The 11,945-nt window shown below is 61.4% G+C and overlaps 1 protein-coding gene and 1 long non-coding RNA gene across 4 annotated transcripts in view; both read right to left on the bottom strand.

Moving 5' to 3' along the window:
* Window positions 1–4,281, bottom strand: part of LOC140002074 (uncharacterized) — a 4,588-nt gene extending 307 nt beyond the window's left edge. The window contains exons 1-2 of the long non-coding RNA XR_011807921.1: window positions 4,053–4,281; window positions 1–169 (exon numbers count right to left, since the gene is read on the bottom strand). The exon at window positions 1–169 is cut by the window's left edge and continues 307 nt beyond it. This is a non-coding gene — a long non-coding RNA (uncharacterized lncRNA). The remainder of the gene's footprint in view (window positions 170–4,052) is intronic.
* A 1,505-nt stretch (window positions 4,282–5,786) lies between these two features.
* FOXA2 (forkhead box A2) lies at window positions 5,787–10,145 on the bottom strand. 3 transcript variants are annotated; one of them, XM_027453180.3, is made up of 3 exons: window positions 9,934–10,145; window positions 8,371–8,440; window positions 5,787–7,829 (listed from the first exon to the last, which is right to left on the bottom strand). In XM_027453180.3, the coding sequence occupies exons 2-3, from the start codon at window positions 8,437–8,439 to the stop codon at window positions 6,567–6,569; spliced, it is 1,332 nt and encodes a 443-aa protein (XP_027308981.1). In that variant the 5' UTR covers window position 8,440; window positions 9,934–10,145; the 3' UTR covers window positions 5,787–6,566. The 3 variants fall into 3 exon arrangements, with proteins under 3 accessions (XP_027308981.1, XP_027308980.1, XP_027308979.1); XM_027453179.3 differs by lacking the exon at window positions 9,934–10,145 and adding an exon at window positions 9,178–9,678; XM_027453178.3 differs by lacking the exon at window positions 9,934–10,145 and having other exon boundaries at window positions 8,371–8,457.
* Window positions 10,146–11,945: the final 1,800 nt, after the last annotated feature.

Raw genomic sequence — 11,945 nt, forward strand, 5'->3', positions numbered from 1 at the left:
CTGCTGTCCAGCCGCGGAGGGAGGAGGCTCGTTTTTTGGACTGCTTGTGTGACTGTGGGGTCGGAGACCTGCAGGGAGCCGGGGGTGCGCACCTTGCTCCGGCCACGGAGTGTGGGCGCTGGCAACGATCTGGCAGCAGCAAGGCTCTGGCTGCAGAAATCTGCGCTGCCTGCAGCAAATAAAAAGTACATCGAAGGCTTTTCTGCCCCCCTGGTCTGTAAGGAGCCTGGGGAAAAGCAGGAGGGCTTAAGGCCCGGCCCCTGGCAGGAGGGGGCAGCGTGAGGGTCCCGGTCCGGTGCCCATCCCCGTGGCGGTGCGGCTCGGCCAGCTGCCCTGCGCCTGCCCTCGAGGAAAGGAAAAAAAAGGGGGGAAGGGGAAAATGGGGTAAAAGGGGAAAAAAAAATTAAAAGGAGAAAAGGGGAAAAAAGGGGGGAAAAAAGAGAAAAGGCGGTAACGAAGGCAAAGAAGAGAGGAGAAAGGAAATGAGTGAGAGGGGGAAAAAAGGAAAGTAAGGAAAGAAAATGGAAAAAAAAGAGATAAAGGAAAAGAAAATGAAAGAGAGGAAACGAAACAAAAAGAAAAGGGAAAAGGGGAAAGAAAGAGAAAGAAAGGAAAAGAAAATGAAAGGAGAGAAAGAGAAGGAAATGAAAGGAAAGCGCGAAAAAGAAAGGGAAAGAAAGGAGCCGCCGGCGGAGCGCAGGGCAGAGGCGCTGCCCCTCGGCTCGCAGCGAGCGCTGGCCCCGGCCGGTCCCACGAGGGTGGCAGCCGAGGGTGGCAGCTCCCTGCCCGCTCCCCCGCCCCGTGGCACAGCCCCACGGTCACGCGTGGGCAAGCGACGAGCCGGGCTCGGGCGCTGCGGGACCCGTCTGCCCGGCCGTCCCCGACTCATTTGCGTTTTTAAAAACTTCTTTTATTTTTTTTTTTATTGTTATTATTTTTCCTTTTATTATTATTTTTTTTTTACATTCAATTTCACGCTCGGCTGCACCTGCAAACATAGCGGCCCGGCGGGCTGCCCCCCCCCGGTCCCTCCGACCTCTCCGGGAGCCGCTTTCGTTTGCCCCGCCGGGGCCGCTGAACGAGCCCCTGTCCATCCGTCCGTCTGTCCGTCCTGCCAGCCTTCTCCACACCCCTCCCTCCCTCCTTTCGCCCCTCCGCCTCTCCCCATCCCTTCGCCCAGAGCTCCCAAACCCGCGCCCCACGCTCGGTGCGGTTCTTTCCCTCCCCACGGGCGGAGCGGACCCGATGCGCACTCTTCTGCCCCGGCACTTCGGGGCGCCTTTTGTGCCCCTCTGGACTCTGTCTCCCCCCCCCCAACTCCACTCCCCCAAACGCCCCGGCCTTTCCTCCCGGTCCCCTAGAGCAGGGGTTCCGCAGCGCCGTGCCCCTGAAGCCCCGGGGCCGCAAGGGCAGGACGCGGGGGTCTCCCCCCCACGGCGGGCAGAAACCTCCCCTCCGTGTTAGGGGCTGAGCCTCGGCTCCCCGGGGGGGCTGCGGCTTGCCACCCTCTGTCCCTCGCCCTCCCCTCGGCACAGCCGCCTCTGAGCCCACTGCCAGGCGCTCCAGCAGCAAATTGGGGCTGGGGGCGTGCGGCCCCCGGGGCAAGGAGCGCCCCGAATTGCAGCTGGGACAAAAATCACCGCTGCGCAAAAATCTGCGCTCGGACTCGGCACAGCCCAAGCTGTTCCCTTGTCGTCCTCGTTGTTTTCGTCCCCCAGTAAAAATAAATAACTAACAAATTCATCGAGCCCTCCCCGGATCCCCTCCTCCCCCCGGCTCCGTCGGGAGAAGAGAGGAAAAATATTTCTCTCGCCGCCGAGGGAGCCCGACCTGAAAAACGACCACAGCGAGAGAGCAAAAAATAAAACCAAAATGCTCTCCTCCTGACAGCCGCCAGCCCCAAAGCCCCGTTTTTAGCTCTATTGGCGGCGAAGCTGTCCCGTAAATAAGGAGCCGGTAGACTCTGCATCATCCTTTAATATTTACTCTTTTGAAGGTTAGTCAGGGCAGAGGTAACAAACTTTGAAAGATTTTTCTCCTCCCCTTTTCCATCCTCTTCCCTACCTGGTTTTATGTGGTTTCTGGATTAATCTAGTGCGGAGCAGAAGCGGACTTTACCCGGCCGAAATATAGGATTAGGACTATTTCTAGAAGAAAGAGGATAGTGTGAACTGCCTTTAGCCTGCAATAGTCTAAAGCAGAATTACAGCTTGTAAAATAGGTCTCCATCAGTTTCCCAGGAGACGAGTTAAGCCCTACTTGGGTGTTCCAGCTCTTTTTAGAACCAGCAATAATTAGACTCATCTCACCCCCGAGTTGTCCGTTTTTTTTTTTTTAGGACGGTCAATAAACGCGTTTTGCATACAATCCTGCCGGCGGCTTTGGGACCACAGCCCGGTGTGCCCGAGCCGCTTCCCCGGCGGGAGGAGAAGCGCTGGGATTTTGGGCAGCCGCCGTCGTCCTTCCCCGGCTGGAAGCGTGGCTGCCCTGCCCTAGCCTGGATGTGCCATCATCTTCTTTGTGCTTTGATGTCCGCTGTCTTTTGAGCCATCTCTGCATGTCATTAGGGGCCCGAACAATTAAAGAAGTGCCTTCCCCCGCCACCGCAGGGGAAGTCAGGAAAAAATAAATGCCTTAACCAGCGCGGCCGGCCGGCTGGGGGCTGCTTTTTGGCCTGGGGTCGCGGCTCTGGGCGGCCAAACTCGCCCGGCTTCCCCCGCCCGCGGGCACGGGGCGAGCCCAGCGCTCCGGTTCGGGCGGCGGCGGGACCCGCAGCCCCCCCGGAGCTCCCTCCCCGGCGCAGACCGTGCCCGGGGAAGTTCACCTCCGCTATTCCTCCTCCTCCCGGGGCTCTCCGTCCCCCCGCCAAGCGTGGCCGGCCGCCGCCCGCTCTCCCCGAGTAATGAGGATGCTGATGGTGATAATCCTAAAATCGGTGCGAGGGGAATGATGCACGGGAGCGAGCTCTAACGCTGTGCCCCTGCCGAGGGGCTGTCAGCCGGGGAAACGCCAGACGGGGATGCTCGGGGGCAGCAACGGGCAAAAAAAAATAAAAATTAAAAAAAAAAAAAAATGAAATCATCAAATCAAAGCTACAAAAATAAAAAGTAGCCGAAGGCGGCGGCACCAGGGCGGGGGCGAGCCCCAGAGCCGGTACCGGGGCGCCGGGAGCCGCCGCGGGCCGGGTGTGCGGGGCTGTGCCGGGGCCCGGCCGGGCCCTCCCCACGCGCGGCGCCCTCCCCGCGTGGGGACACGGTTAATGACAAGTAATTGGCGCGGCATTATGAGCCGGCCGCGCTGCTATGAATTATTGAGAGCCTATCAGCCGCCGTGCAGCTGCGGGACACGGGAGCGCACACACCGCGGACACACCGCTCCCGGCACAAGGTCCCCTCCCCGAGCCCCCGCGTGGGCAATGCCACCCGTGTCCGTGTCCGTGCCAGCGGGGCACGCAGGGCAGGGCCGCCGGCCCCGCTTGAACGCCCGTTCCCCTTTCCCCCTGCGTCCACACCGAGGGGCTGTGGGTGGGCAGGGAAGGGGGAGCCCCCCCGGTGTCGCTGCGGCACCGGCAGCGGCGCTTCCCCGTGCCACGGCCACGGGCGAAATGTCCGGCTGCGGGGAACAAAGGAGTGCCACGGGGCCGGGGAGGACAACGGAAAAACGAGCAAAAAAAAAAAAAAAAAAAAAAAAAAAAAAAGGGGGGGGGGGGGCAAGAAAAAAAAAAAAGAGAGAGAGAGAAAATACGAAAGCGCGCGGCCAGCGGGAGAGCGGCGAGGCGCTGGGAGCCTCGTCCGGAGCATCCCCGGCCCCCTCCATCCTCCCCCGACGGAGCCCCAGCGCCCCGGGCCCCCCGGCCCCGCTGAGCCCCCCCTCCCCGCCCCGGCCTTGCCCCGCTCCTGAGCTCGGGGCCGGGACCCCGCGCACCGCCAGCGGCCCCGGCCCCGGCCCCGCTCGCCCGGCGGCCTCGGGAGGCGCAGGGAGGTAGGGAAACGGAGCGGAGCCGGGGCGCAGGGGAAGGAGGAGAAGGAGAAAGAGCGGCGGCTGTCACCTACCTGCGCCCCGGCCGCAGGACGAGCCGCTGCGCCGCGCCCGGCTCTGCGGGAGCTGGAAGCATCCCTGCATTTATTTGAGCTGAAACTGTGCTACTGTTGACTTTAGCACAAAGCAAAGATTTCGCTGCCCGCTAGTTTAAAAATGAATATTTTACCAAGATATCGATCAGCTTTATAAAATTCAGTTAAGCACAATGGCTCAAAAGGAGAGGGGGGGAAGGAAAGGGACGCAATATAATATCTGTGTAAATTTGCTGAAGTATGACGTGGTGTTGAAAGTTTACCCTCCTGGAATTTGGATCTAGATTTCCCCCCCCCCCCTTTTTTTTTTTTTTTTTTTTTTTTTTTTTTTGTTTACTGACTTTGTTTATTCACAGATCACGGTTGCTTAAACCGGCAGGAGCAGAATGCACTTGCAGGAAGACTGGGGGCGGGCGAGTCGTGCGGACTCGTGGGGGCGGGAAAGGGGGGAGAAAAAGAGCAAGGGTGTGTGAAGAAAAAGAAATAATGTATAGCCGGGCCCGTTTTTTCCTTTTGCCTCCTCTCCCTCGAGCCTCCCATCCTTGCGTTTCAGCGTGCACCAGGCCGGAGGAAGGGAAATTTAAAAAGGAAAACCAAAAAAAAATTAAAAAGGATGAGAGTTTGAAAAACACCACCAAAAAAAAAAAAAAAAAAGACACCAAAACAAAACAAAACAACAGACACGACACCAAAGCAAAGCAACCCAAAGCGAACCCAAGGAAAGGGCGTGCTTCTGGGGCGGGCTGCGGGTGCCCGGTTCGGTGCCCGCTTTGGGGCCGGGCGGCAGCGGCAGCGCCGCGTCCCCAAAGCGGCGTCACCCCCGCGCCCGTGCTCCTTCCCCGCGGGAGCCTTTTATGTGCTAATGAAACACATTGCATGCCTGCTTCACAACGTGTGTGTCCTTCCCGTATAGAGACGGACAGATTTCTGGCTGGATCCCTGTTTTGTTTTGGGGAGGCTTTTTTTTTTTTTTTTTTTTTTTTTACCCTTCCCCCCCCCCCCTTCATCCCCCCCGACTCCTCGTCCCCTTTTCTCTTCCCGCGGACAATGCGGAATTTTAAGAAGGATTTGAATGTTATTTCGGAAAGCAACATCTAGGAGCGCCGTAAACGCGTGGGAAAAACAACAAGTGGTTGGGAAAACGGGCAGGGAGCGGGGAAATAAAGGAAAACGGCCCCCGACGGGTGCCACCGGCCGAGGGTCCGGGAAGGCTCCGGGCGGCCGGGGGCGCTGGGGGGTAACGGGGGGAGCTCCCCGCTGCACGGCCGCGCTCCCCGAAGCCGAGCCACCCCCTCCCCGGCGCCGCTCCGCTCGTTCCGCCGCTTCCCCGCTTTCCGCCCCTGCAACCCCTTTCTCGCCCCGTCCCCCCGGTTACCATCACTTTGCCATTTCGCACACCCCGCTGTCGGTTTTGCCCCCCGAGGGCGCACCGAGCGCCGGCCGGGTACCCCCGGTGGTTGCCATTAGTGTCCCGTGCCGTGCCGTCCCGTGCCGTGCCGTGCCCCGCTGCTTTCCCCGCTTACCCCCTCGCCCCCCCCGGGCTGTCCCCGCGTCGGCCGAGCCCCTCCGAGCGCGCCGGGGAAGAGAGGAAGCGGGCGGCAGCGCCGCGCCGTCGGGGTCGCTCGGCCGGGCAGAGGGGGCCCCGTCGGGCCGCGGCTCCGTGGCGGCTTGGGGAGACGGGCGAGTCCCGGTGGAACAGAGATGCACGGGAAAAAAAACCGCCAATAACACTTTAATATAGTTCTGTGAAAATCTGGCTAGTCGCTACCAGAATACACATTTATAAGCCATAAATAAAGCATACAGAAACGATAAATTAATCAGATCCAAGTAGTTTACTCTCCCGGTAACATCAAGCGTTTGTTTCAATTACAACGATCTATCCTGACTTTTTTTTTTAATGTTTTTCTTTTTTTTTTTTTTCTTTTTTTTTCCCTCCCCTTTTTCCCCCTTTTTACAACGTTACAAGACTTTTGGTCCTTGAATTCAAAACTAGCGTGGGTTTCACACTGAAGGAGGGTTTCGTTTTGTTGTTTGTCTGCTTGGTATTTTTTTTTCCGTCACTTCCACACAAAAAAAAAATAGATATATTTATACCTCCTTGCAACGACAACAACGAAAAAAAAAAACAGCCCCAACAGAAACCCCCCTCTCCCCTCCCCGCACCCCCAACCCGCCCCTCCCCACTGAAACAAACCACCCCACAAGGCAAAACACGGGAATCGCAGCCCCCCAGGCATGGGTGGTTTTGGGCTGGGGGGGGAGGACCAGCGTGCCTGCCCTCAGCGCAGGCTGAGGTGCTTGCGAGACATGCCTGCTGTTTCCCGAATGGATGCAAACATCTGGAGCCAAGGAAACAAAATAAAAATAGATAGATAGATATATGTATATGTACCGTGCTCAACAGCGTTCATAGTCCATCGCTCTGCTAGGGGACTGCGCGGGGGTGTGGGGTCTTTCCCCCCTCACCAGGGGAGCTTTCCCCTCGGCCCTTTAGGAGGAGTTCATGATGGGCCGGGAATACACACCTTGGTAGTAAGAAGTCTCTCCGGCTAAAGGGGAGGACTCTAAGCCATTTTTGTTCGTTACGGGCCCCATGGCCAGGCTGCCGGGCATGGGCGAGGCGTAGCCTGAGTAGTGCATCACCTGCTCATAGGCCTTGAGGTCCATTTTGTGGTGGTGGTGGTGGTGGTGGTGCGGGTGGTGGTGCTGCTGCTCGGAGGAGGACATCAGGTTGTTGATGGAGAAGGGGTGGTTGAAGGCGTAGTGGTGCTCGGGCTTGAGGTGGGCGTCGTGGGGCAGGCCAGCGTGCGGGGGGGCCAGGAGGTGCTGCGCTGGCGATGCCGCCGGCTCCCCAGGGCTCAGCCCCGCCGTGCCCTTCAGGTCAGCCAGGGCGCGCTTGTGGTCCTGGCACGGCGAGGCGCTGGCGGGGGATTCGGCGCCAGCTGAGCCCTCGGAGCCACCCGAGGAGCTGCCTTCCCCCAGGGTCTGGCTCGGTGGCTGCCCGGGCCCCTTCTTGCCCCCGCCACCTGCCCCGCCAGCCGCCCCACCGCTGTCCTTGGCGGCCAGCTGTTTCTCGCACTTGAAGCGCTTCTGGCGGCGCAGGTAGCAGCCGTTCTCAAACATGTTGCCCGAATCAGGGTGCAGAGTCCAGAAGGAGCCTTTGCCCGGCTTGTCCGGGGAGCGGGGCACCTTGAGGAAGCAGTCGTTGAAGGAGAGCGAGTGGCGGATGCTGTTCTGCCAGCGCTGCTGGTTCTGGCGGTAGAAGGGGAAGAGGTCCATGATCCACTGGTAGATCTCGCTCAGCGTCAGCATCTTGTTGGGTGATTGCTGGATGGCCATGGTGATGAGGGAGATGTAGGAGTAGGGTGGCTTGGCGTGCGTGTAGCTCCGCCGGTAGGTCTTGGGGTCCCGTGAGCGGTTGAGGTTGGACTGCCCGTAGATGGGGCTCATGGAGTTCATGTTGGTGTAGGGGGCCAGGGCGTTCATGGAGCCTGCTTGGCCCCCCATCGGGCTCATGCTGGGGCTCAGGTGGGCACCCATCCCCGCCACGCCGGCCGAACCCATGCCGGGCATGGCCCCCGCACCCGGGGACATGCCAGTGAGTGAAGGGCTCATGCCCGTGTTGGCATAGGACATGTTCATGGAGGTGGCAGCCGTCATGTTGGCTGTGGTGCTCATGGCCGACATGGTCATGTACGTGTTCATGCTGTTCATGCCCAGCCCTGCGTTCATGTTGCTCACTGAGGAGTAGCTCTGTGGAGGCAAGCAAGAGAGAGGAGGGAGGTTTGGGGGGGGGGACAGGAGGGGGTGGGTGCGCAGCCCCACCAGGAACGAGGGCAGCCCCCCAAACGGGGAGCAGTGCGGGGGCACCCCCACCCCAACCCGGGTCGCTGCCTGCCAGGGAGCCTCTGCAGCCCTGGAGAGGGCTGGAAAGGGTTAAATCTCGGGAGGGTGGGCGTGAGGGGGGGGCTGTTGAAAATGAAAACCAAAAATACAGATATTAAAAAAGACGTGGCCACAGCGAGCCCGCCCGGCCCATGCCGGGGAGCTGGAGGGAGGGGAAGGGACATCCCTGCACGAAGTGAGAAAAATACCTGGGGGGGCAGGGGAGGGGGAGGAGGAAAAATCGCGAAACGCCGCCCGGGCAGCCGCGCACCCCGCTCGGCCCCGGGGGGGGCCGGCCCCGCCGCCCCCCGCCCTGCCCCACATTTAGTGACAAAATCGGGGTGCCCCCGGGGGAGGGGGGCGGCCGGGCCGGGTCGGGGGGGCGGCGGAGCCTCGGCTCCCTCCTTACCTCGGGCTCCCCGTAGTAGTTGCTCCAGTCCGTGTGCTCATGGCCTTCCATTTTCACCGCTCCCAGCATACTGGAAGTGGAGTGCATGGCAGTTTAAAATTTAACAGCCACAACAAACGACGACGGAGAGCAAACCCCCCCACCCCCCCCACCCCAAAAAAAAAAAAAAAAAAAAAAAAAAAAAAAAAAAGTCGCCAGCCCTCCCCGCCGCGCTCCCTCCGTCGGAGCCTCCGGAGGAGGAGGAAGAGGAGGGAGGGAGGAAGGGGGGGGGCACGGAGCGGCGCTGGGGCCGGGGGTATTTTCGCGGCTTGCTCCTTGGGTGGGTTTTCGCAGCGCTTGGCGGCGAAGAGTCGCCCGGAGGCGACGGAGGAGCCGGAGGAGGAGGAGGAGGAGGGAGGAGGGAGGAAGAAGAGGAGGAGGAGGAAGAGGAGGACAAGTGCTGCAGTGACGTGGGTGCTCGAGTGATATAGCACGGAGCGGCCGGGCGAGCCTCCAATCCCCAGGTCCTCGGCTGCCCATTTGAATAATCAGCTCACACCTAGGCGGGAGCGGCTCCTCCGCGGCCCCCCGCGCACCTTCCGCACCCCGGCGGCACCCCCGGCCCCGCTCCCTGAGCCCCCCGCCTCCCTTCCCCGGGGGTGGGGTGGGGGCTGTGCCGGAGCCGACCCCCCCCTTCCCCAGGGGCCCCGACGCCCCCCGCCCCTCGCCCCCGACGGCCGCCGCTCCCCCCACGCCCCGCAGCCCCGACGGGCGCGGGTTCCCCGGCCCCCCCCCCGGTGGGGGCAGCCGCCCCCCGGCCGCACGCACCTTCTCTCCCCGCGGCTGCTCGGCGGAGAGCGGGCTCAGGCCGCCACCCGCCCGGCCGCGCCCCGGCGCTGCCCCATCGGTCCGGGCTCCGGGAGCCGCCGCTCGGCTCCGGCTCCGGCTGCGGCTCCGGCTCGGCCGCGGGGCCCCTCCCGCGGCTCTGCCCGAGTTCCTACAGCAATTTCGTAACTAAAACAAACAGCGAGGGCGGCCGAGGGGGCGCGGCGGGCGGCGGAGTGCGACCGGAGCCGTCGGGGCCGCCGGGGACCTCGCCGCCGTCCCCGCGGCGCCGCTTGCAGGGTCCCGGTGGGCGCCGTCGGGGCGGAGCCGAAGCGCCCCGCAGCCCGGCCGGACAGACGGACGGCCCCCCCGGCCTCACGGGCGGAATCAGCCCCCTCGGAAGCCCCCCGGCCCCTCCATCGCCGCGCTGCCGGGCGCGCTCGCTCCCGCCGGCGGAGGCTGCCTGAATGCGGCCGTCGGGGAGCGGCGGAGCGACTCCCTCCCTCCGTCCTGCCCTCCCTCCCTCCTTCTCTCCTGCCCTCCCTCCCAGGCAGAGGAAGCGGAGCGCTCCCCTCCACCGTCTGCTGGCCAAACGCCTCCCAGCCGCGGGGCGCTGCCTCCCCCGGCGGCATCCTGCGGCTGCCCCTCCGAGCGCGGCTCTGCCCGCCCCGAGGGCAGGGGGCTGCCGCCGCCTCCTTCCTGCCCCCGGGGATGCGGGCCCGCCGTGGGCTCGCTCTCACGTCCCCCAGCCATACCTACCTGCCTGCAAAGCAAAACGGGCAGCGCCGACCTTTCCCTTTATTTATTTGTTTAAGTTTTGCTCCCGGGATTAAAACCAAGCATCGACCGGCGGAAGCCGGCGCTAGTTTTTAAACATTAACACAGACCCGACAGCCAGCGGGGGCACCTAAAGAGGGGCCCGGGGGACTTTTCCCCGTGTCCCGACACCCTCCGGAGCCAGCTCCAAACGAAAACGGCCCCGGGAGGGCACCTTCCTATCGCGATAGCCGCGGCGATAGGGGCAGCCCTCCTCCTCCCGCCGCCTGCCCGCCTTCGGGGATCTGGGGGGCGGCTGAAAACGAAAGGTGCGACCCGATGGGGCTGCCCCCAGGGCGGGGACATGCGGGGACGCGCCAGGAAAAGGGGGCTTTGCCCCCAAAAGGGGGGGCGAGCGGCGGGGCCCCCGCCGGGAAGGGCCCGTTCCGCTGTCCCGCGAGCTAAAAGCGGTGGCGGGGCGCCCCCTGTCGCCTGCTGTCCCCCATTCCGGAGGGCCGGGGGTGGGGGAACACCCCGCCTGCCCCCGGGGGTCCCCCCGACGGCAGCGGCTGCCAGGGGCCGGCGGTCCCGGCGCGCCTCCGTGGTGGCACCTTCCCGCCTGCAGCCTGCGGGCCGGCTCCGTGCTGTGCCCCAGCTCCCTCGACGTGTGGCCAGTGGGGCCCAAAAGCAGCGGCGTATCCCCTGGGTGTTGTCTGAAACAGCCAGATGATGCCACAGAGCTTTTTGTTCCTCTGGGGTCACGGGAGAGGAAATTTGGCCGGGTGGGTACTGGCCACGGCCAACTGCGTTGCTCCTGAGACCCTGTGCGCTGAGCTCCCCCCTTGCCGCTAATTTGGGGTGGTTCGGGGCGTTCTGTGCTCAGCCTTGGCATCACTTTTTCCTGCTGGCCACCAAGCACAGGACGCACGGATGTGTTTTCCACAGTGAACGCCACGGGAGGAGGAACGCAGCTGTAAGGAGGGTGTCCCCGTGCCAACAAATGCAGCCCCCACTGGGCCTCGACCCCACACGGCAGCACAGCACGGATGTTAGCACTCTCCGAGCGAGTCTGGCACCTTGGAACTGAGGGTGGCAGAAGGCAGATGCACAGCCAGGGCTCTCGCTGCTGCTCATTCCAAGGGGCAATTTCCCCTTCTGGTCGGCAGGGCTTGGAATGCTCTGCAGCCTCCGTCTCCCTTTCCCTCCTTTCACAAGGGCAGCCTCCCATGCCACTGTCCTGGGGCTGCCCATTAAAATTAATCTCTCTTAAGAGAATAGGAAAAGAGGCAGTAAGGTGTATACTATTCCCTTATAAGAGACGTTTTTTAAAATACCTAAGATGATAAAAATTGAAAAAATTTAAGCAGTGTCTTATTTAAACACGTCTGCTCGGGTTCCCGAGAAACACATCGACCATTTAAAAAAACGACTTATTCTCTTTAATATTTAAGTAATATTTATTTTACATTTAATTTTGAAATTAGATTTTTATTTGCATTAGAAGCCATGGCTGGAGGAGCCATTGCTCCCTGCCTGGAGGCAGGAGGCCAGCCAAGCCTGGCCAGCAGCAGCCGCAGCCTCAGCCACCTCCATCTCGCGCTGGTCGCGGTGAGGCCAGCGGTGCCGAGCACATCCCCGCTGCTTCTCCCGGCACAGCCACGCGGGCACTGGGTGAAGGCATTTTGCCAGCGGCATCGCCTTGCCGGTCTGATCTGCGTGTTGGAAAATAAAAAAAAAATAAATCAAAAAATACCCCCCCTTACCTTACTCTTGACAACAAACAGGGTAATTATCTCCCTTCTCCTGATAATGATCATAATTAATCCAATATAATGAACTCTCCCAATTGCACCGCTGTTTCCCAATAAATGCGGTGGCTTTTTTTTTTTTCTCTTTAATTGAGGAACTTGCTCTCCTGTGAGACAGAAACTGTCGCTGCCCTACAGAAGAGAGGCATTATAATAATAATAAGAAGAAGGAGGGCACACGGCAGATCGCGGCCACAATTATGGCCA

The sequence above is a fragment of the Anas platyrhynchos genome, chromosome 3 (genome assembly GCF_047663525.1).
Source record: "Anas platyrhynchos isolate ZD024472 breed Pekin duck chromosome 3, IASCAAS_PekinDuck_T2T, whole genome shotgun sequence".
Classification (NCBI taxonomy): Eukaryota; Metazoa; Chordata; class Aves; order Anseriformes; family Anatidae; genus Anas; species Anas platyrhynchos.